Raw genomic sequence first — 25,380 nt, 5'->3', positions numbered from 1 at the left:
GTGACGGGTTTACAACCAGTTATGAATCTCAAGGCCCCATGATACGCGGCATCCAGCAGTTGCAGGGAGTGAGCAGAGGCATTCATATATACAACATCACCGTAATCCAGGAGTGGCAAGAAAGTGGCCGCAACAATACGTTTTCTGGCTTTAAAAGAGAAACAGGCTCTATTTCTGAAGAAAAACCCCAGCTTTAACTTCAATTTCTTCAGTAACTGGTCAACATGACATTTAAAAGAAAGGCTATCATCCACTGCGATGCCTAGATATTTGTAAGTGGCCACAGACTCAATAGGGGTACCCTGAGCTGACGTAACTCAGGCTAGTTCTAAATGCAGGTAAAACTAAGTTTATGTTCTTTTCAAATAAAAAGACGGTGCCTGCTGTTCTACCCTCTACCGTCTGTTAAGATGCTTAAAACCCAGTGTAAAGTTCTGCCCCCATGCTGTTAGCGTTCAATGCTAAATCTGCGTTCACGGAGCTCTGTAATGGTTATACCAAATGTGTTCGCGTCTTCGGTACTGGCAAGTCAAGGGTAGTTTGAGCAATGAAGCTGCATGTTTAAATCGACCGAAGTTCTCCTCTAAGACGTGTGGGGCTTTCAATGATTTGGGTAAGGTTAAGAGCCAAGCACTGGGCCTTAAAAGGATCAGACACTGGTGAAGACCAGTCCCAATTAAAATCACCCACCAGAACAATTTCTTTGAATTTCAGTTTAGATAACAGCTGCATTAAAGAGGATAATGTCTCTGCAGTGCCTATAGCAACCAACAAAAGTGTTGACCACCAGACAAAGCAATACTTAAAGCTAAGATTTCAAACTGTTTACTAATAGATTTGGCAAGCAAGACTTGTGCAGCAAGACTGGATCTGACATAAATTGCCACTCCACCAGCCTTTTTAGGACGATCAAAACGAAAAATGTTAAAACCCTCAATTGCTACATCTTTGTCCAAAACAGATTTAGAAAGCCAGGTCTCAGAAATGACAATTACATCTGCACCGGTCAACTCAACCCAAATTTTCAGCATATCCATTTTCATGTTAGAAAGCAGACTGCGAGCATTTACATGCATGATATGCAGACCAGACATATTCTTAAAATCTGATGGCGTGCTACATGCAACTGGGGGACCAGGATTTGGATGAATACCAGATAGCAGAAGAAGCATAAAAACTAAACATTTCCGCTTAATGCTCAGACCAATTGGGCCATTACAGGAATTAATAGTAGCAATTGTGTGGTTCCATAAGGAGAACGGATTGGGGAAACAGCAAATATCCAAACCGCCCAGACAAGAGAGAAAATTGGATCGAGCAATATTTACGCACTGTTCGCCAGATGTGGAGTTCTTACTGCTGAAATGCCGTCCCTACTATCTACTGAGGGAATTTAGTGCTGTGTTTTTGGCCGCTGTTTACATTCCCCCACAAGCTAACTCCATGGCAGTGCTGCATTCTAGGGGACTCTTCTGTCAACATATAGGACTATGCTGCGTATGTGACTGGGTATATTAGCACTTGTGTCGACAATATTGTGCCCATCATACAAGTCAAGAAGTTTCCCAACGTCACATGCTGCATGCTCACTCTCTTGCATTTAAATCAGGCAATGAGATGGGGTACAAAGCTGCAAAGTATGGACTGAAAAAAGCCATCACAGCGGCCAAAAGGCAGTACAGAGAAAGCTAGACAGCTTTTATTCCACTGCTGACTCCGGGAAGATGCGGCAAGGCCTACAGCACATCACCGACGACAGGATCACCACCAGCTCCACAGACAGCCTGCCGGATGACCTCAACACCTTTTAAACCCACTTCTAGACCTCCAGCCACACCACAACACCGCCTGAATGACCAGTAGCACTAACCCAATCCATCATGAAGTGTTTTGAGAGAGTGGTGCTGACCCACATTCAGAGCAGCATACTGGACACCCTGGACCAAGGGGTGGGCGATACTGCAAATTTTGGTATCGATCCGATAGCAAGTAAATACAGGGCCAGTATCGTCGATACCGATACTTTTTAATAATTAGGGTGGACCATGATGAAATTGCTAAATCTGAATGAATTTTCTTGACCTTTAAGTGCTTTTGTGATTTTTCCTTTAAATTATTAATGAGTTAAAAACCAGGACAGGATTTGGGCAAAGTTTATACGTAAATAGAAAATACTTTATTATCAAACGTTTTTGTTAAGAACAGAACAGTAACAAAACTACAATACAAAAATTATATGACATATCATTATACAGTATATTTGTTTCAATTACAGTATATATTGATTATTCAATCAATGTATTCATTGAAATACACGTTTCAATGAGATAAATGTATCAAGGTTATTAACCGTGTTATTATTATCATGGTCTTAGCCTAATTTATACTTTCTGAGTTGGCTAAAATATTATTTTCACCACTATTATCTGCCTGGAGATTCTCTGCTGGACTGAAAGGCCTCTAAGGTCCTGTCATGTCTCTGCCCCTGGGTTGGTGGTCTGCGTCTGTCGGGTCAAGGGGTGGGGGATTTCTCTCCTCTCTCCGTTTCTTTAGTTCCTCATTTTCTTTCACTTGATTTTTCATGTGCTTTAACAAATGTGTAGTGTTACCACTGTATTTTACTCCCTTCTTACAAATAATACAGGTCGCCGTTGTGTCATTTTCGGCCCGAAAATATAACCACATGGCGCTCCTCTTCCTCTCTAACACTGTTCTGCTCCGTCTCTGTGTTGCTTGTGTGCTTCTGGTTGAGCCTGCTTCCTTGTTTGCCTGGCGCTGTTGAGTCACGTGACGGTACAACATCCAATCACAAGAGGGGGGAGGAGGAGCAAAGTGTGTTGCTCCGCTCAGTGAGGAGCTGCACACGGACACAGAGAGCCGACTTAATAAGTTGATATAACAACGGTTGTTTTCTCGTGATAACTAATTAATTATTTCGTTATCTCCATATAACAAAGATTGTTTTCTTGTGATAACAAATTAATTATTTTGTTATCTCCATATAACAAAGATTGTTTTCTCGTGATAACGAATTAAGTAATAATGTGTTCGTCTTGATTTTAACCCACAAGGGCTGCCACGAATGGCTTCCGTACATATTGATCACTGCGTCACATATCTTTTCAATCAAGGCCTGACAGGCTGTAATAGCATTATGCCTTGCTATTACAGATAATATTCACATTAATGTGTGTAATCTAAGAAGGCGGTTAGCAAGGCTTCAGCTATACCGGCGGCGCAATCTAAGTGGGCCTGATGCCGTCGTTGTAGCATCCCCGGCTGGATGATGGTCAGACTCTCTAACTGATGGTCCAAGGAGTTTATTACAGGAACCTTGTGCACTCGAACACACCTTCGGTCACACCGTAAGAGCGTGTGCCCTTTATCAGCGAAGGTGCTAAGTAAATCATTTTTATCACATTCAGCAAAAAAATGCAGGCACTAGGGTGACTGACTCATTCCCCCCCCTTTGTTATATCGAGATAACGAGATAATAAGTTGTTATCACGAGAAAACAACCTTTGTTATATCGAGATAAAGAGATAATAAGTCGTTATCATGAGAAAACAATCTTTGTTATATCGAGATAACGAGATAATAAGTCGTTATCACGAGAAAACAATCTTTGGTAAATCGAGATAACGAGATAATAAGTCGTTATCACGAGATAACAGTGCATAAATAAAAGGAAAAATCCATGGCCGTTCTCGGCTTCCGTAGCATTTGACTCACACAGGCTCACTCACTAACATATTTAGGGTGGTTTTTACTCACTTTTTGTCTCACCCACGATGTTATTCTTCTCTTCTTCAGCATCCATTACAATTACATGCAAATGGAAAATTGTGCAAAATAGGTGACGATGTCATTAAGCGACTTCTAGCAACTTTTAGGATAGCCAATAGCTACTGAGGAGTTGGCAACAGTGGTCAGGCACACACCGCACCCAGAGTGCACTGGAGAAAATGCAGTCTCTGTATACACACTCTGCTTTTCTCCAGTCGGCTTATCTGGAACATCTTCACCACCTGCAAATATGGATTGTATGAGTTATTAAAGCCTGCAAATAAAGTCAGTGACAGCTCTCATAGAATAGTTTCACTGTATGCACATTCAAAACTAAGTTCTAATCACAACTCAGGCCGAGTTCACTGTAACAAGACTTCAATGAATAAATGGTATTCACCTATCAAACTTCCATTTTTAAATGATATCCCAGGCTAAGGGATACCACTGATTGTTACGCATAATTTGGGCATGTTAAGCAGTCAGTCTAGTTGCTGTAAACAAATAGATACTGTGCTGACACTCCAACGGAATACTGAAGGATGCATGGACTTTCACTGTCCTTTCATTGTTTCTTGCCAATAATATGAACTTTCCTCATCTTCCTCTCATTTGTGGCTGTGATTCACTGTTCACTGTAAACAGTGCCGTCGCAGGTGGGGTGCGAGGCCCTGTGCGAACTTGAAATGCGAGGCCCTGCTCTTTGATGTGGATGCTCAATTGCGCATGAAAAACAGTCACACGGACGTAGCTGTTCTAGTTCTATTGCACGCATAATCTCGCTGCAATACGTTTTTATCAAGTGGAATAATACTGCATAATCATGCACATAGTCTCAGCTACGGCTTTCTGCTATTTATTTCAGAGGGAAAAAAAATATTGTGCAACGAGTGGCTTACATCAAGTCAGCTCAGTCACTTTATTTTTGTCATCATGACAGTTTAAACAAATAGATTAGGACACTTTTCATTCATAATATACATTAATTCATTACAACTATACACAACTAATTATTTAAAACACTGTAACCCTAATAAATGAGATGGACTCACATTCATGGCCACAAACTCAGCAATAAGATCTTTATAATCCAGTTTTGATGCAATGTCCTTTTCAATGGATAGCAGGGCGAGCCCGCACAGTCTCTCCTGTGACATGGAGGTGCGCAAATAGTTTTTAATTAGTTTTATCTTTGAGGCAACGAAGTGTTTTTATTGCTGTAGTTGTTCCCTTTGGGATTATCTCTCGTAGTATCCTCAACTCCTGGAAGAGGTCCGCTGCATTTATATCCTGAGATTCGGACGTGCTCAGAGCGTCACGCAGTCTTGTGCAGTGTCTTTGCAGGTCAGTCTCCATTTCACGCAGTTTAGTCAGATCAAAAACAAATCCAAACATGTTGCCAAACTCCTGCATTTGTTTAAAACGGGTCTAGAGAGCAGTGAGGGCCTGGTCCACTATGACATTAAAATAGTCTGTTATATATACCTGCTCTGGGGAATATATTCATTTTCATTTCGTTTGCGTTTCACTCGCCGTGTTGCTTTTGTTACAGGTTCAGTGTCCATATCAGAAGCAATCTCTGTTGCAGTAGCTTTTGCAGACGCAAATCCAGTGTCTCTGTATTTTTGCATGAAGTCAATTAATCCATCTAGCTGCGATAGGGCCACATCAAGCTGCATGTCCTTTGACTGGAGCGTCTTACTGACGGTGTTCACGGCAAACAGAATATCATACCAGATCACCATAGACATGATAAATTCAAAGCTTTGCATTTCATTAGCAAGCGACTTTGCTTCAGTTTTAATTTTGGGGTCGCTCCAGTTCTCTGACACTTCGAGCAAAGCATCCTTAATATCACTTGATTGATAGTGTTGGGCCTCGCATTACACAAGGCCCAGTTAAGGAGTGTTTAACAACAATAAAAGGGAGATTTAGGTTAAATTTGGCTATCAATAATAATTAATGATTATTTGGAATAATTATTAATTATGATAAATAATATGATCCAATTTGCATTAGATCACCTCGGGGCACCACCCTTGAAGAAGGGAAAAGATAGCAATTCATCAAAAATCAGTCTCATAAAAATGTACTGAACTGTTTATAACTCTAGTTAATAATTAACTTAAAACTACAACCAAATTTACCATAACAGATAGTAATGGTTGAAGGATTTTGGAATTCTTGACAGTGTAGAGGTTGGCAACATTCACTCTTGTACAATATTAAATAGACAGCAAGCAGATTCAAGGTCTTTTATTTACCACAAAGATGGAAACACACAATCTAACTAACATGTACTATATACAAGTGTGTGTGTGTGTGGCGTTAAATCGATGTCAAAACAACCAGAGAGACACGCAGCAACGCATGCACGCACGCATGATTATTTTGTTATGCGTGCGTGCGTTGTTACGTGCAGATTGTATTTCACGCGTAACAAAAAGCTGCGTACGTATGAATCAGCGTGTGCACGTCTGTCTGTCACTGTTTGACAAATGTTGTTAGGCATTCAAACACATGTGCGGTCGCAGATTCTGATGCTACACAACTGGAAGTTGATCTGCAGCGTGCACACCAGTCCACATACTTGAACGCCTCACTTAGTTGGCCTTTTCATTTTAATCAACCAGGGGAGGCAGCAGTGAGCCATACTTTGCCTGCAGGAAATTCAAAAGAAGAGGAAGAAGAAGAAGAAGGATGAGAAAGGTGACTGGGAAATGGTTTATATTTACGTATAAGTACATAGGTCATTTGTGTTGTGTAAGTTTAAAAGTAGAGTCTGGAGTATTGCTTGTTACAGTTTGTAAACAAAACATTGAAACTGGGCCCCTCCTCTCGGGCTCAACTGTGTAACGTTAGCCTCCTGCCCCTGACAGCAGCAGTTACCAGGACCACAAAGGTAAGGAAATACAGTCCGAGAGAAGCGCTGGTGCCTCCGTCACCAACACCGGGAGCCTCCGGTGTTATGTTGCCGTTGTGGTCAGCTGGAAAGACGTTGTTATAGCGGATGCTAACCGCTACCGCTAGCCAAAGTTAGCATCGAGTTAGCTCACCACCACAACAGTCTAGGCTTTAGTTGTGAGTGATGGGAATCGGCCCGCGGCTCCAGCGCTTTACTCAGGCTATATTTCTTTTTCTTTGCCGTCCTGAGTGCTGCTGCTGCTGAGAGAGAGAGACGTGCTAGCACCATGGATGTATTGTTATAATAGATCCATGCCTAGCACTCAGCAGCATCAGAGACAGCTAGTGGGGCTAATGGGAGGGCTACACACAGCCACCACCACACAGGACTAGAAGCCAGGTTATGATTAAGACGGGTTTCATTTTTAAAAGTCTAGCGTTTATTTTGGGCAAAAAACTCAAGACTCAACCTTTTAACAGGGTTCATAAAACTCATTCTGTGCCTTAGACAAGATAATAAGGTATTAAGCACCAGAACTGCGCCCCCTGCTGTCGAAAAGAGCCTCCGCAGAGTGGGTTGATGCAGCAGGTGGAACATTTATATTGTTAGTGCTGCTAATCAGTTAGCTCGTTAATGCTTAATAGTTGCCAATAGTAAGAACTCTCCTACATGTGCTTGTATTATTGTTGTATATTGGCTGTTGTGAATTAAGCTGAATGAGTCATTCTTATTTCTATTGGTTGTTTACCATTCCTGGTACTGTATAGTTAACTATGTACCTGCTGTTCTGATAACTGCTTTTTATTCTGTTACAGAACCACACAACTTTCATATACCTTCCACACACACACATACTCATCTGTCACACTCGCCCCATCAACCATTCCTAATCAGCAATTGAGAAACTAAAAGGAACTAAAACTAAAAGGACTAAAAGGAACTAATTCTAACCCAGCGGCCATAAGTGATTCAGTCCAGTTTACCATACAGTCCTTAGAATAAATCTCCACAACACATTAATAACATGTCTTACAACGAGAGAAGGCCACCAGATAACTCAGTCACCAGTTAAACCCACCGGTGGATCATGACATTGTGGGAAGACTAGCTATCAGACTGCACATCAATTCTGAATCAGGTAAGCAGTATCTATGTGATCTTTGAACCCAAATCATGATTGTGAACTTTTAACATTATAGTTTAACAACAGATCCACTCAGACACATGTCACACTGGTGAAAAGCACCTGTAGAACTGAGTTTTGAGAGCTTAAAAAAATAGTGTTGCCTGTAACGTTGTGTCTGGTTTTCACCATTTTATAGACCTACACTAAGCTTGTCCTTTTTCATGTCAGGTGTATTGTTGATACAGGGCTAAACCAGGGTTTGACAAGAGTTGCCAGTGTCTGATTCTACACCATAACACAGCAGAGTGGGCGGGGCCTGCAGACCGACCCAGTTACACCTGCAGCGAGCAGACAGAGGAAGAGGAGTGTGAGATCCGCGGGGAAAGAAGCAGGAGAAGGAAAACGACAGCTGTCGCCAGCAGACGGGCATTGGCTGTTGGACTAATTGAAATGTGAGTTTATACTCTGCCCTAGGGATGTAATGAGATCAAAATTTACAGTATTTGCCATCATTTCATACCATACATGTTCACAATAATATTGAAACACTTTTGTTATCACGATATCGTGGTATTACCAATACGTTACATCCCTACTCTGCCTCCATTGTGCGAGTAGTGATCCCTGGTCGTGGAAAGTTATTGCGAATGTGTGTAAAAGTACAGTGACTGAAGTCCTCCCCCCCCCCCTCCCCACATGACAGCGTAAGAGTCCGGCGCCCAAGGACGGTGTGACAGCAGTGGTGCCAATGACGAGAGTGATGTTGGCCCGAGGTGACGGTGAACAGCTGATACTCTGCCCCATCGTGTGAGCAACGATCTTAGGACGTAAATGAAGTGGTGTGCATGTATTGGGTTTAAAAGTGCAGTGACTGCCATCTCGTTTCCCCCACAGCTCCCGAGTCTGCGCCCGGCAGAGGACAGTGTGCAAGTAGAAGACCAGCGGTGGTCGTGGAGAATCGGTGTTACCAAGTCACCACAATAACAGACCCCTTCCCCCCAGACCCCATTCTATAATTTCTGTGAATAAATATTGTTTTAAATGCCCTTTACGGTCTCCAAGCACTTTCTTGGTTATCGAAACACACGTCATATACATCAGCGTAGATGAGAGCCAATTAGGGCAAAGTCCTGACGTCATGAAGGTGGGGTCTGGAGAGCAACTGCGCCACTGCGCAGCAGCGGCCTCGCTCCCACGATAACTTAAGGTCATGTGACATCGGATGCGGAGCAGAAACCACTCCCATCCAGGTCATCGCGGACACATTTTAACCAGCATGCATCACGATCTATGCAGCGCAGCGCAGCGTGATCTTGAACTCGCCTATTGTCACCTGTGTCTCCACCCTGTCAGGATCAACACGCCTCCTCCTGAGGTGATGAAGGCCCACCCTCAAACTCCAGCCCTCTCTCCTTTCCTGCCAGAGACCAGATAAAGGAACTGCAGACATATCATTACTAGAGATGATCGGCCGATAATGCCCCCTACCGGTTTTGATAGGAGTTCTCAAAATAGATCAAATCAGGCCAATCAGATGACGTTTCAATATAGAGACAGTGCATTGGCTGCATGCAGGGTGGGAATTTCACGGCAGTCATGGCCGCCGTTGCCGCACTTTGGCTTTGATGCAGCGTGAAAAAAAACTCACCGTACGGCCACAGTGGCCTCTGTGCCCCTGGCCCGGTCAGCGTAGCGGGCTTGCCTTTAATTACAGCCACGTGAGTGCACAGTAGTCACTCACAGTAACTTCAGTGAGTCCGCGGTTCACGCAGGTGGAGTCTCATCATCACGATGATCTCACGTGAAAGCCTCTCAAACAGCAGCAGCGTCTCAGAACACAAGAACGAAACTTGCAGCACAGCGAGCGAGCGCAGCCGGTTTTGACATAATACGTAACTGACTTATGTGGTAGGATTTAGTCCGGTAAAGTTGGAAATATATTCACAGATTCGAACTTCCCGGATCAATAACTCATAAGTGAAACCTTGTTAAAACACAAACGACTGAACTTTCCTACTGTAGTGTGGAAGACAACGAGCTACAACTGTATTTTCATCAAAACGAGCGTCTGGACATTAACTCTGGTCTGTATGGTCAGCCAGCTGTGAGACGAGGGCGCAGGGACCGTCTACAAAGTGCAACACTGAAAAGAGAAACTACAAAGAATTCAATAACTTCACTATTATTCAGAGTGTAGTGCCACCAAAATCACTCCACACATCAGTGGTCTCCTGCTGGTTATTCTACAATTTTTTGTTTGGAAAAAATGTGCTTTGCCATAATTTTGGGGAATTTCTATTGGGAGAAATATTCAATAACACTAATATTCAGTGTGGTGTCACAAAACTCACCTCACCCTAACCCTGCTTAACAAAAACTACTTTCTAATGCAACTTTAACTTGATTTTGGTATTAAAGAATGTTTTAATACATAATTATTATGTATTATTATTCTATATACGGTATAACTTATTATAAATTAGGATGTTATGGTATCAGTCTGAAAGGTAAATCAACACATTTTACTCAGTGGCCTTTCTGCCCTGTCATGTGGCCTTGGTGCCCCTGAAAAAAAAAAAGTGCAGGCCAAATGGACTTGCCCCTAAAATGACAATATTCCCTCCCTGACTGCATTCCCACTAGTAAGCTACAGTTACTCTATGTAAGCTGAGTCCAAGTTGTCTCCAAGAGAGTCTCTAGAGTGTGAAATGTTGCACATTGCCTCAGCCTGCAATAAAACGGTGGTCAATTCATGATACTTTCTCATCTCCTAATTTGTATACTCAATAATACAATGTCAATGTTGTGTAAGAAGAATCATTAATTAAATATATGAAAGTTACACAAGACAACAATATAGAAGAATTTATGGATTTGACACTGTGATCGGTGATCGGCAATATCGGGATCGGCAGATACTGCTTACGGTGATTGGCCCCAAAAATCCTGATCGGTGCATCTCTAATCATTACATGTGATGGCAACACAGCCATGAAACAGTGGTAACCCTCTGCACCCACACTATTTGTTAATTTATCTAAGTTAGCCGTATTTTGTTGTGTTCAATCCTTTATTATTTTCATTGGAGAAATGTTGTTACTTTATACTTTGGGTAAATAAAAACCCCTTTCTTTGAAGTTACTACCTGTTGTCCTCATTGCCAACTGACTCAGTCCTCCACACATGGTGGCAGTGGTGGGATCAGCCAGTTGAGGACACAAGGGTTTCTTTTTCCCCTTTTGTCTTTGTCTTGTGAAGACATGCACCATGGAGGAAGAGTGACAAGAGGTGGTCGGACAGATCTCAGAAGGACACACACAGAGTTGGAAGTCCAGGTTGAGAGTGAGGAAGAGATGGCACTGGGGGTGAAGAGAGTAGAGAGCCAACATTGCCACACCCCCAACATATATTTTTTTCAAACATTATTTATTTATTAATGTTCACAGTGGTTTATGTGTTTGCCCATGGTGCCAACCGCAACTATAATAATTAACTTGCAAGTAAATTCACAAAGAAGCACAGCTGGAGACGCTAACAAAGACAGAGACAAGAGAGACAATGAATGAAATCCCGCGAAATGATGTGCGGTCAATATGACCGCTTATGGCCGAAATAGGTAAAACAAATCATGTTTTCTTTTCCTTTTCTGTAATTTATATACAAAATATTCTCAATTAAAATACAGACACTTTTAGAAAAATGGTTAGAAGTCTGTAATGTTTGAATTTTGTTATTTACATCACAGATTGATAATTGTGATAATGTTCAAAGTTATTATTATTATTATTATTATTATTATTATTATTATTATTATCATCATCATCATCATCATCATTATTATTATTATTATTACACATAAACACACACAGTAAGTATAACGGTACTGTGCTAGGTATTCTTTTCGTTAGTTCTTTATTGCTTTAGCAATATTGTTGTGGCATTCATGGCAATAAAGCAAATTTGAAATTTATTGAATTAATAAACCTTTAGATTCTTGATTCTTGCCTGTAGACTGATAAGTGTTGTGTTTACAAATGAGCAATACATCCAGATTTCCTGAGATTTGTATTGTCAATGGGAATTTAAATTTAAATATCAGGTGATGTTTTCTTCATGGAAATTATTTTTCGGGCAAACAATTACAATAGAGAGGGATCCGTTGTGTGACAGTGGAGTGGAGGGTCAGCAGCTGGATTTTGCACGCACGGTCAGTATTATTAGTAGGTGTTTGAGGTTTATTACGTTTGCGGACATTATTACATTCAATGTAATAATGTAACAGCCTTTGTGTGCGCACAGTTTGCGTGTGTTGGCCCGTGGTCATGATAATCCGTCTATGGCTATAAGAGATGGATACACAATCAATTTCATGTAGTTTTTATTGAATCAAAAATACATAGGTAGCCTATTATCTAATGAAATAGTCCCACTGTAAAAAAATAACCAAAAAGGCTGCAGGGCGACTGGGTTGTGGGTCAGCATGTCGTCTTCTCCTCTGCTTTTAAAAAAAAAAAAAAACTGAGCAGCAGTGCTCAATCCACTCATACCTTGTTAACCTTCCACAAAGACAAGTTATGTTAAAACGAAGGAGCAGAGGGGTCATTCCCCGGCAGATCGCACCCATGGGCCACAGTTTATTTCAGAGTTGTGCGAGTGTGGCTGGAAGTGGAGATTCCAGCACCACGGATAGCAAGTGTAAAAAGATTAGACAAACATTTAAATGTGTTTGCTGCAAGCAAAAATATACTACATAATAAATGAAGGTAGTGACATAGGCCTATTAGCAATAAAAAGCAATGAGTTGTGTGAGTGCGGCCGGTGAGCGGACGGCAGTGTTTGATGTAGGAAGTAATGTAAACTTGAAAATCAATTTTGGAAATGCGGTGTTTTGAGGGGAGGGTCGGAACAGCGGTGTTTCGGAGTGGGGCTGTTTCACAATGGAAGGGTGTGTCGGAATGGAAGGCTGTCCCCTCACTCCGGGGTTAAAATGAATCATGTCATGCAAAAGCCTATATGTCTGTATCTCGCATTGGATCGATTGCACCATCTGCTGGATGAAAATGGAACACAGAACAACTACGCGACACGTTCACGTACGCGGACTGGTGCGCACGGTGCAGATCAACTTCCGGCTGTGAAGCATCAGAATCAGCGACCGCACGTGTGTGTGAACGCCTAACAACATTTGTCAAACAGTGACAGACAGACGTGCACACGCTGCTTCATACGTACGCAGCTTCTTGTTACATGTGACAGAGTTTGCGCACATCATTTCCGCGTACGCATAAGCGCGTGACAAAAATGTTCAATCATCTTCATGCGAGCGTTAACACGTGCGTTTGCAAAAAGACGCATGAATGTTACGCGTAGTCACTACGCGTCGTGTGATTACCGGTGTGCAACAGTCATCACGCGTGAACGGGGGGCCATTATAAGTCAATGAGGAAACTACATTACACATCAGGCGCGGCTTGCTGCACAGGCGTCAAAGCAGGCGCGAGTGACACGTTCAGTTGATACGTGCGCACACTTTTTGAAATGTTTTTAACGCCATAGTGTGTGAGCACGGGCGCCTGGCAGAACAAAGAAACAATGGCGGTCAATGATATCACATGTGGGTGTGATATGCTATATCCTCAAGGAATGTGTGTGTGTGACGTGGTGCCAGGTTATAGAGGATGGTTAGTTGCATGCAGAGACCCTGAGTCTGTGTGAAGCATAATTCGTCTAATGTCAGAGTTAGTCGTCTAGGAAAGCAAATGACCAATAACTTGACTTGAGGTCACAATAACACCAAAACATTGAACAAACACATAAATTGAACACATTACATCAACCAGAGTTTAGAGTCTTGTGCTTAGCCGTGCTATGCTATGCTATGCTATGCTATCTAAGCCCAGTTCAACGTTACCAGTCTTTGAAGAGAAGGTGCTGGTGGTTGCAGGAGAAAGTTGGGGTTCCAATGCTGAACAAAGCTGTTCTTGCTGTGCAAGGTTTGATGAAAGTCGGCAGAGGAGGAAACTGGTCGCTCCTTTCCTTTGTAAGGATAGCAGCTCAGTGCTAACCTGCTTGGTGTTCCTCAGATCCTCAGGTTGGCAGGACCTTGTGTTGCTGCAGTGAGGAGAAGTTCTTTGGGCCTGCTGCCAATGCAGCTTGCAGCTCTCCACAGCTTGTTGGGCCCAGAAGAAAAGATCTTGAAGGCAGGCAGCCTTGTGGGGGGAGGTGGAGAGGAGCCCTTGAAGATCAGAAGTTGAAGGAGTTGAGTGAGAGAGGGAGAACAATGGATGCTCTTGGTTTTGACTACCTGATCAGCGGGGGGTCTGTCACCCTGACCAATAGTAGCTCAAACCTGAATTCTGAACCTAGGTGTGAAGAATGGGGAATTGTGGGATACTGAGTTCAGTTCAGAGTCCATTTTGAAATCTACAATGAATGACTTCATCTGTGGGTCCCAACAATAGCGTATTGCTTTTACACTCTCTACCCGACATTCCCACCTTGTTTCAGTTTTACCGTGAGATCCAGGACTTTTGCTTTGAGTATTTCCTACCGTTTAGGAGAGCCTGCGAATATGGTATAATGTTGTTGTACAATACCAAAAAATGACATTGCTTTTGGACAGCATTTTGCCATATCTCCCAGTGTTAAATTCAGGTTGTGGCAACCACATGGCATGAAGTAAGCCTGGGGATTGAGACGCAGAATATGGGCTTGCACTCCCTGATTTTGTCCTTTCATATTCACCCCGTTATCGTATCCTTGGCCACAACAGTCATATATGCTCAGTCCAAGGGCCTCTAGTTCCGCCAAGAGTGCATTTGATAGTCCCTTTCCAGTTTGGTCGTTCACTGGGATGAAGTCAATGAAATGTTCTAATGATGTCATATTGACAAAACGAAGAATCAGCGCCATTTGCTCCTGGTGGCTCATATCTGGTGTGCAATCAAGAAGCACGGAGAAATATTTAGCTGTCTTCCATTCACAATAGAGTTTTTGACGTTTGTGGCCATAAGAGAAATTAACTCATTTTGGATCTGTGGTCCCAGATAATGTGCATGCGTTTCCTTATTTCTTATGCATCTGAACATGTTCTTGCATAGTGGATCAAATTTGGCAATCATCTCTATTAATCCCAAAAAGTTACCATTGTTCTCGTCATAAACCTTTACATTTGTTCCTCGAAATGCCAAGTTATGCTCAGACAAATATTGCACAGCTGCTAGAATGCGTGTTAAAACGTCCTGCCAGTGTGCCTTTTCTCTGGTTATCTCTCTTTGATGTGACTCGTCTATAGCAGTGTGTGTATCTAATCTTCGTTTTGTCTCCATCCATTTTGCAGCATGCGTGATATGATCAGGGGATGTTTCGTGTTGTTTCAGCAAAGTACTCAAATGTCTCCAATCATTATTGCCATCATTAGCTAATTTTGGCCAACTTGTACTGTTGTTAAACAGTTTGCAACAAAAGCAAAACACAGAATCGGTTTTCTTCGAATAAACAAGCCAGTCTCTGCTAGCTTTTTCACCATTGGGCAACTTTCTTACATAGAAGTCATCGTAAAAGTGTCTTTTTTCTTGATTGACGGGGAAATCAAGGTTGGAAACCTTGACCGGGCAAGTGAATCCACCGTTTTGGTATCCAGATGCACGGGCCAATTGCGTCTTCCACGGCAAACTCTGATAAATCGTAGTAGAAGAAAAACAGAGAATTGATCGTGTGGTCCAGCTCAACTGAATTGGGCACAAGCCTCATTATAAAATATTTGTCAACTACAGATATTTATCCTCATCCCTCACCTTGGACTTCACCGTCATCCTCAGTGGCCACGTTCCCGTCCTGCTTTTTGATGAAGCCCGCTAGGCTCTGCCACAGTGTCGGCATGCAGATGCTAGCTGTTGCCACCGCATCTCTGGAAGTGCTGATAAATTTATCCAGTGATCCCTGCAGTGACTTATGAAAGTCTTCCCTCTTTTTAATTTTTTTCCTTTTCTCAGAACCTTATTCGTGCTTGCAAAATCGGTCGCATTCTCTTGCAGCTGACATGGTGGCTTTCCCCTCTCCCGTCTTCAGTGAGGACGCATTACGTAATAACAGGATTTGTTTGTTTTTTTATTTGTTTTTTATGTGACCTTGACAGAGACATGTCATTGATACAAAATACATAACTAATGTATTTATAAAAATAAATAAAAACAGCAGGATTGCGAGGCCCCCCTAGTGGCGCGAGGTTGTGTGCGGTTGCACAGTTCGCACAGTCAATGCGACGGCTCTGACTGTAAACACCCAATGATTGGAGGGCCGATAATACACAATAGTCCACCTGTGACACTTAGAGCAGCTCAGTGCCAAGTATGACACATTTCTCAGCAAAAGAAATAATAGATGCATGTTGTGTTTGGAATGTTTCACCCCTGAAAGATTTTTTACTCCTCTCAACAGGTGAAAAAAATTATTTCATTGCATTCATTCATTGTTGTTGTGTCATTGCTTAACACACAAAAAATTCTGTTTCACACATGAAATAAAAAATATTTAGATAGTAAAAAAATGGAATAGCAGAAAATTCTCACTTGCCTCTCAGTGCTTCCATACTGGCAAGCGTCAGAATTTTGGAGAGTGACACTCTCTCTCTCTCTCCATTACATATAATGCTTCTGACTCTGTCTCAGCCTTGGTCTTATTTTTACACTGCATTGTTTTGCATCTATCAGAGGATCCAGATCAGTGACAGTGTGTACATGTCTGGGCACCTGCACGCGTGTGTGTGTGTGTGTGTGTGTGTCACTGCACATACCATCTTTTCCTTTCCCTCAGTCTCAGCCTCCTGGTATCAGTCTATGACATAGAGCAGCTCATCTTTGTGGCAGGTCAGCAACTATGTAGTATTGATGTTTCACTGTGGCCCACATCAATCCCCAGAGACTTCATTCTGCCAGGTTACAGTCTGCCTCCTAAAGGACTCAACAGATCAACTTGCTCTGACAGAACTGTGTGGGTTATTTTCCTCTGCGTCATCATGCTGGCCTAACCAAACTCTTTGTGCCCACAGGTTCTTTGAGCGCATTCGTGTGGTTCTGGTTAGCTGTTTTGTGCTGCTATTAAAAGCTGGAGACAGTGTTTGTGTGCAGCACACCATGTATCTGTAATTGCCCTTGCTGTGACACTCATTGTGGTTGTGAAATTACAACCAAGCTAAAAAGCTAACTGCATTTACGGTAATTGACAGTCACTTAGTTTCTCAACAAACAATAAGATTAATTGCGGCAACACCGTGTTATGACACAGCATTGTCTCATTACATAGATTTTTTCATGCTGGTTGGCTGTAAAATAGTCATTTAGTATAGCTGTCATTAACACCTAGAAATGTGAGGAGAGGAGGTTGGGGTATTTGGAGATGTGCATGAAGAGCCAGAGGCCTTTATACTGAAGCTTAAAACATACTATTCCGTTCCGTTCCGTTCCGTTTTCTTTTCCGCTTATCCGTGAGGGTCGCGGGATGTTGCCGCTTTCCCCCCCTAAGGGGTTGCGGGGCTTACTGGGGCCAAATCCAGTTTCACTCTATGGGCGTAGGCCAGGGTTCACCCTGGATGAGTCATCAGTTCATCGCAGGACCCTTACTGATGGCAGTGGCTGCCTTCACACAAGGTGCCAACTGCACATCAGGAGCAACTTTGGGGTTCAGTATCTTGCTCAAGGATACTTCGACATGCAGCTCAGTCCCGCCCTGGGGAGCCGGGATTTGAACCAGCGATCTTCTAAAACATACTATGTCAGTGACAATATTGAAATGTCATAGCTTGATTTACATTTCATATTGACTAGGGATGCACAATATATATCAAACCGATCAATTATCAGCCTGATAATGGAAAATTGACATTATCAGTTATTGACATATAATGAAATTATAGCTGATAAATAGAAGTGATGATACAAAGCCAAATTGCTTTAGTTGACTTAACAAGTGCAGCATTTACGCACAGTATGTGGTAGTATGCACCTTTAGAGTGGGTTTGCAAGCCTCCACCTGTCAGGTTCTTGTTAAACAGGGGAATACTCAGGATAAAGGAGGTGGACACAAACGCAGTTAAACAGGGGACATGAGGCAAGATCAGTGAAAAAACAAAAAGGCAAGCTTTATTTAAAGCTGAATGCAAACAAAACCAAGAAGCACAAAGAAAAGAGTCCAAGAGTCCAAAAGACAAAGTAGCAAAATAAACCAGTTCGACAAAGTACAAAGAAAAAAAGGCAAAGTTCAAATCAAAAAATGCAAAATACAAAACTCAAAATCCAACACATACCAAGAGGCACGAAAGGAGGCAAGGCAGGAAACTTCGACGAGGGGCATCACAAGGACTGAATCAGGAACAGGGTCAGAAGCAACGCAGACAGGAACATTCAAAAGACATACAATGACCGGACGAGGAGTGAAGAGAAACACACAGACTAAGTACACAGACACTGATGAACCAACGAGGAACAGGTGAGGAGAGAGAGGAGGGAGGAAGCCAGGGCCCGTATTCACAAAGACTTTTATCTTAACGTTAGGAGTACTCCTAAATTGGACTAAAAGTTTTGATGTAGGAGTCGTTTCTTAAAAGTAATTCACAAAGCCGCTGTGACCTACTTTTAGTTAAGAAAACAGTGAACTCTTAAACTAGAAGTAACTCTCTGTTGCTATGGATGACGTCATTTTATAAGGACGCACTTAGAAGCGGTGACAATGGTGATTGGTGGTTGAGTGACAGGGCAGCCCATTGAAAAGTCATTTAGGCTACGCAATGCATGAAGTGAAAATAAGGAAGTTGCCTACAAGCCCATGACAAAGCCTATGAAAAGATATTGGATAAAGAAATGTATTTATGAGGAGAATTAAGTGCACACCCCCCCCCCAAAAAAAAAAATAATAATAATAATTTGGGCAAAAATAACAAATTAGAAGATTGCGATGTAAAACGTGAATTGTCAATAAAAGCGGCATTTGCTTTTTGACAGCATTTTGGGTGCAAATTCAGGAGGCTCATTAGAAGAGCGAAATCTCAAAAGATGATTAGATGGATTACATGCATGGCAGCATGCGGTAAGGAAAATGTTTCCATCTTTCAACAGGCTCACCAGTTATTATATTAAAAATATCCATATCTAACAGTTGTGCTGCTCCAGTAAGGGCTCCGGTGTGATCGACCCGGGGATAATGTCAGTAAAGTCGAGTTAAAACACAGACTTTGCTTATCCTGTGTGAATGCGCTGCACGAAACACGGACGTGGTGGGATAAATTCTAAATCACTTGAGGTCCCCAGGTAATACTAGTCCCGTGCGAAGAGCTGCATTTTCCCCGTAGCCAAATACCGGTGTGTATTTTAACTCTGGCGTTATTGGATTGTTTCGGTTGGTTGGGAACGTTATTGCGTCCCTCACCAACTCAACCACAACTTCAGTCCCTTCACGGTCCATCTGACATCGTTTTAATAATTCCCTGTCATTTAGCGTCTCCAAAACATTCGGCTCTGACCAGGTCTTAGCGAGTTAGGAGTCCTCTGGACTACTTCTAAGGTCTTCCAGACTTTTAGGCTTAAAATGTTTTGTGAATAACTCTTATTTTAAAAAATTAGGAATCCTAAATGTACGACTGACACACCCGTTATTTTTAGGAGTTGCTCCTTAATTGGCCTGTTAGGAGCTACTTTTAGCCCTAAGTTTCTTTGTGAATACGGGCCCAGGTGTGTTAATGAAGGGGAGGAGCACAGAGGAGCAGACCAGAGGGCTGTACTGCGAAGCCAGTTTAGTGGGTTAGCGAGGTATGTTGAGTCTAAAGCCAGGCTTCCCTGTACTACAAAGGTGGCTCTCTTTTAACCCGGCTAGATCACCACGGTAAGAAGAAGAGAATACATTTGTAACTTGCAAAACATGTTCCACTGGTGTTGAGAGAAGAGGGAGAAAGTCTGTGAGTTTAACACCATAAATCCAGAGCTATGAATAAGTCATCCAATCTTTGCCTGCTACATCTTAGCCTTTTTACCCTTAGGAGTGCATAAACTACAGGTTATGAACTTATTTTTAAAATACAACAATATGAAATTATTGTTGGTTATCGGTATTGGAATCTGCTGTGAGAAACAGGTAATTATCAGTTTTCAGTATCTACTGAATAAATCTATATCTTACACCCTAATATTGACATTTTATAGTCCAGCAGATGGCCCTGTTATATTCAAGTGTCAGTAAGTCATGACAACATATCATCCTACCTACAGTACACAACAACATATATCACTGCTGTTCCCAACACAGCAGATACATCGGACCTTTGTCATACAGTCACAGTCTGATAAGGTTTAGGAAAACATTGTGGTTTGGGTCAAAATAAATACTGTATATAAAGCAGTTAACTTCAGAATCATATGTACAGATGTTATGTTCATAACTTGTCATGTTAAATGTGACATAACTACATACGACTTCTCGTCTCACGGCGTTCTCCTGAACAAAAGTGTTGGTTTGACCCAGCTGTGCACCTCGGCCTCCTCGCTATATAGACTCCCTCTTTATCCTTGGTGCTTCTTTATAAATTGACGTCATCCATAACAACAGAGAGTTACTTCTAGTTTAGGAGTTCACAGTTTTCATAACTAAAAGTAGATCTCAGCGGCTTTGTGAATTACTTTTAAGAAACGACTCCTACATAAAATCTTTTAGTCCGATTTAGGAGTCCTCCTAACGTTAAGATAAAAGTCTTTGTGAATACGGGCCTAACGTCCACCTTAGTAATTACTGCACTAGAGGTCGCAGCCTCAATAATGTCAAAAACAATAAATGTCATTATGGGTCATAATAAGCTGCTTGTACAGTAGGGTTGGGCACCGAGATCCGGTTCGAAACGACGCTCGAAAGTCTGGCTACATTTTGTTTTGAAAAAGGACGGATTGGCACAGTGCAACAACTGTCAAAAACGTATTACTGCCAAAGGAGGATGCACGACAAACATGGCAAAACACCTTCGCCTGCAGCACGGTATAATCATCAATGAGTGTACAGTGTTTAACTTGTTGCGCCGCTCTCCTGCTACCGCCGCTTCCTCCACTTCGGACAGTCAACCATCAGCCAACAACTCCTCGTTGCAAACAGAATCAGGTACATGAAATGATGAATGTCTTATTCTTAACAGGCTAGCTAAAGTTATAGACTACGTTACCAATTGCTAAAACTGTGTCAAATCTGTTCATAGTTGTTGAAAGCTCACAGAGTGATGCTAACGTTAGCAAGTCTGAGCCTGCTGCTGCTACGTTAGCCAGCCAGCGACCCCAGCCAGCAGAGAAACGACGCGACACCCCATTCACTCTAGCAGCAAGGGGAAAGCTGTCAGCTGAGCAAGTCGAAGAGTGCCACAGAAAAGTCACAGCTTATGTGGTGAAAAGGCTGCATCCCTTTTCTGAAGTCGAATCGCCCTCATATAGGTACAGTTAGCAATTAAGAATAACGTTAAGCTAACTAACTTGGCTGGTAGCTACTTGTTATCTAACGTTACAGTCACAGTTTAGGTTTAACTTCATTGACAGATGTGTCTTTGGCACAGTGCTCGTTTCATTTAAAAACATCACAACATATGTGCTAAAGTGTTTGTGTGTATTTATTGCACATTGCTCTTATTCTCTGTTTAAAAGTTAAGTGCTTAGTTAAATTTACTAAAGATACCTAATGTTTGTTTTTGTGTTTGCAGGGATATGATCCATTCAATAAACCCCAAGTACACCCCCCCTACAAGGGACTATTTAACTAATATATTGATCCCATCTTGGTACCAGGTTGAAAAATCAAATATAATCACAGATCTTTGTGAGGTCAACCACATTGCTCTTACTTGTGATGGCTGGACTAGCCTTACACAGGACCACTACCCAACTGTCACAGTGCACTATTTAGTGGAAGGCAGCATGAGGCAGAAAGTTCTGGCAACAAAAGCTGTGTACACAGCCCAGACAGGAATTGTCGTGGCAGAGGAAATCGGCGACATCCTGAAAGAATTTGGTGTGTTTGAAAAAGTAGTAGCTGTTACATTGGATAATGCGGCCAATATGGACGTAGCTATCAAACGGCTGCAGTTTGTGAAGATCGGCTGCTTTGCTCATTCACTGAACCTAGCAGCACAAAGTCTGTACTCCAGCAGCTTAGTGGGTCAGTGGACTGCAAAGATTCGGGCCATCATCGTCTGGATGAAGAGGTCATCGATGGCAAAGGTGGTTCTACGGGAGAAACAGGATGTCCTAAGTAAGAATTTAATTGGGTACCACAAGGATCAAATTAAAGCAATTCCTTTCTTTTAGTAGTGCACTGCACACAATGTACATTTTGCAGGTATTAACATTGGTAACATAATGCAACGTTACATAAATCTGTCTAATTACACTATATTGTAGTATTTAGCTACTTTAGATGCATGTTAAATTGATGTCAATTCTCGATGTATTTGTGATTTTCTTGTTCGTGTCAGAGCTTCCTAAACATTCACTAATTCTCGACGTGAGAACAAGGTGGAATTCTCTCTTCTTAATGCTGGAGAGATTCCTCGAACAATACCCTGCAATACAGGCAGCCAGCTTCGATCAACGCCTGAGAAAGAATATGGAGAGGGACAGGTAGAGATAGAAAGATGGATAGAATATAAGAATAAAATAAGACAGCAGTGAACTGAAGTGATAGTCTTAGCCACCAGTACAGAGACCTGTCAGTCTATAATAGAGTATGTGTTAATGAAGGCATGCTCCTCTTACACATAGTATAAACAAAGTAATAATGATTATTGTGTGGATGATGTAAAATGCAAATTGTATATAAATGTATAAACAAGTTAAGAATGTGCAGGTACTAAGAAAGAAGTTAGCACACTGGTTTGCTGTATTATCTAGTGAAATTAATTTAAACTCACTTGTCAAATAGCGCTGCTTTTGTTTAAAGAGACAAACAAACAAAAAATCAATATTTTAAATTAAGAAAATGCATTCTTTCGCGCACAGGCTTGATCGGCTGACAGATGGTGATTTCACCAAGGCAGAAGACTTCATCAGGCTGATGCGAGTTCTTTACACCTGCACACTCTGTGTTTCCACCGAAAAAAGCCCAACAGCCGGACAGATCCTGCCGATCATCCAAAAGCTTGAGAAACACTTCGCTGCTGAAAATGGAGACACAGTATTTGTAGCTGACTTGAAGAAGAGGGTCTGGGGAAACCTGTCTACCCGATACAAGGTAAGGACTGAGGCTATCAAATTAATGAAGATTAAAAATGCATTAAATACTTCTGTTCCTGTGGCTTGATGCAATAGTATTTTTGTTTTTATTGTTTTAAAGAATGAGGACAACAGGTTCTTCTTGGAAGAAGCCACTGCCTTAGATCCCCGCTTCAAGAAAAAGATGGACAACACTGCAGTCTGGGAACGGATCAAGGGGAAGTTACTGGCAAACTCTGAGCAGGTGAAATGTCATACATACACAAATACTGTCTCCCTCAGTCCTCAACATTTTATATTTAATTTGCATTTTACATCATCCACACAGTAATCATTAACACTGTACTGTTTATACTTTTTTAATCAACTTACTACAACAACTCTACTGTTAATCACTTAAGTGCATGCCTTTATTAGCACATATTCTATTATAGACTGTGACAACTCTCTGTACTGGTGGCTAAGACAGTTCATTGTTGTTTAATTTTAGTCTTATATTCTATCCATCTTTCTATATCTACCTGTCCCTCTCCATATTATGTTCTCTGTAGTCAGTGGCAGTCCATGACCATGCAGAAGGGGCTGGTATGACACAGGGTGAGGGAAAGCAGGAAGGTGTGGAGACTGAGAGCGAGGAGGAAGAGGAGAATGTAAGTAGATTACTGAAATTATATTTGGTATTTGGTATGTTCTTAGTCATGAAGTATGTTATTTATTTATGTATTTTTTTACTAATAACTGTTCTGTGTTTGTTTAGCAGCCTCTTCCTTCCAAACAATCAAAGAAGTCTCCACTGGAGGAGCTTTTTGCTGAGGAGGATGCCGTGAAGAGGACCTCACAGGAGAGGTTGATGATGTCCATGGAAGAGCGTGCTGAAAAGGAGATCCAGACGTACCGGGCAATGCCACCAACCATCACATCGTCTGACCCTGCTGCCTGGTTCTGGGCCCAGAGACAAACTTATCCTTTACTGTCATGTCTGGCCTTCTCATATTTATGTGTCCAGGCCTCCTCAACGCCTAGTGAACGTGTGTTCTCTACTGCAGGAAACACAATCTGTGCAGAACGGGCACGCTTACTGCCTGAAAAGGCAGACGTGATAATCTTCCTCAACAAGAACTGTTGATTGATTTGTCATATGACTGTGTTTGTTTAATTGTGTTTCATATGCATCTTCCTGGTTTGCAGCTCTTTGTTTTTTAGACTGCTGCTACTTGTAGTGTTATTTCAGCAAGTGTCAGTTTTACAGTTACATTTGGAAACCCTTGTTGAATACCCGAGTTACAGTACAGCAACTACATTAGACTGTATCAACTAAATCAACTAAGTGACTTAATAAAAATGGCCTGTGTAGGCTTTTTCAAATGAAAAAATTCTCCTGTGAAATCTCTGACCTGTTGACCTGCACAGCTCAAAGAATCGGAATCAAGAATCCTTTAGAACACGAATCGAAATTGAGAATCGGAATCGGAATCGGAATCGTTAAATTCCAAACGATGCCCAACCCTATTGTACAGTGGATTTATGTCATATGGTTGTTTTTCTAATGAGATTGGGCTGGTGATGAGTCTGACACTGAGCCGGCATGAACAGTACCAGGACTCTGAAGCTGCTAAATATAATTCAGCCAACATTCAGTTTAGAGATCATCCTACTCTTACATGTAAAAATGGCTCTGTGGAAGAATGTCTATTATCAATATGGCAGTGAAGGGATTATTACTGCTTGGTGGAATAACCCTTGCAGGGTGTGGTCTGTAGGTCTGAGGTGTAGACAAAGTTTTTCTTCACAGAGGAGCTACAAAGAAATCACGGCACATTACTCACTGCTGACTAACAGACATGACAGACACACTATCCGACTATACACTTATTTAATTTAGTCTGAGACACAGACAAACCAAAAAAAAAAACCTATTTATTTTTTCCTTTTTTGTGGGCATCAAATATGAAAACTGACTGTGGGTTTTCCTATTTTCATCTTTTGGTGATTTGTATGGATCAGCATATTTTATTTGTTTCCCACTACTTAATGAATTAATATCTTGTGATCACACATTCTTTGGCTAATTTGTATTGACTGAAATAGCTAAATAAATGAACTCTCTGGATTTCCTGCTGCTCCCAGTTGCCCACTTTGAAAACCACTGCTTTGTAGCAATGAGACAATAAAGCCTCCAGCCTAAAATGGCCTCAAAAGATTCAGCTGTTACATAAAACACACTTTGTTCTAACTGTCTAAACTTTCTCGCACTCATTATGTTGTCCTGTGGGGCAAATCCCATCCATCTGGCATCTGCACTAAGTAGGCTAAAGCGAACCATACAAAGTTTTTAT

The 25,380-nt window shown here is 41.8% G+C and overlaps 2 protein-coding genes across 3 annotated transcripts in view; both read left to right on the top strand.

The window, feature by feature from the left end:
* whrnb (whirlin b) overlaps positions 1-25,380 on the top strand; it is a 181,355-nt gene that overhangs the window by 119,135 nt on the left and 36,840 nt on the right. The gene's annotated exons all lie outside the window — the stretch shown is intronic.
* Positions 19,612-25,154, top strand: LOC115581820 (zinc finger BED domain-containing protein 1-like). Of its 2 annotated transcripts, none has more exons than XM_030417252.1 (8): positions 19,612-20,951; positions 21,046-21,274; positions 21,538-22,085; positions 22,309-22,453; positions 22,832-23,063; positions 23,166-23,288; positions 23,596-23,694; positions 23,805-25,154. In XM_030417252.1, exons 1-8 carry the CDS (start codon positions 20,804-20,806, stop codon positions 24,168-24,170), a joined length of 1,890 nt encoding a protein of 629 aa, XP_030273112.1. In that variant the 5' UTR covers positions 19,612-20,803; the 3' UTR covers positions 24,171-25,154. The 2 variants fall into 2 exon arrangements, with proteins under 2 accessions (XP_030273112.1, XP_030273111.1); XM_030417251.1 differs by having other exon boundaries at positions 23,802-25,154.

Source organism: Sparus aurata, chromosome 5, assembly GCF_900880675.1.
Source record: "Sparus aurata chromosome 5, fSpaAur1.1, whole genome shotgun sequence".
Classification (NCBI taxonomy): domain Eukaryota; kingdom Metazoa; phylum Chordata; class Actinopteri; order Spariformes; family Sparidae; genus Sparus; species Sparus aurata.
The sequence above is the reverse complement of the archived record's forward strand: the minus strand, read 5'-3'. Positions and strand labels throughout refer to the sequence as shown.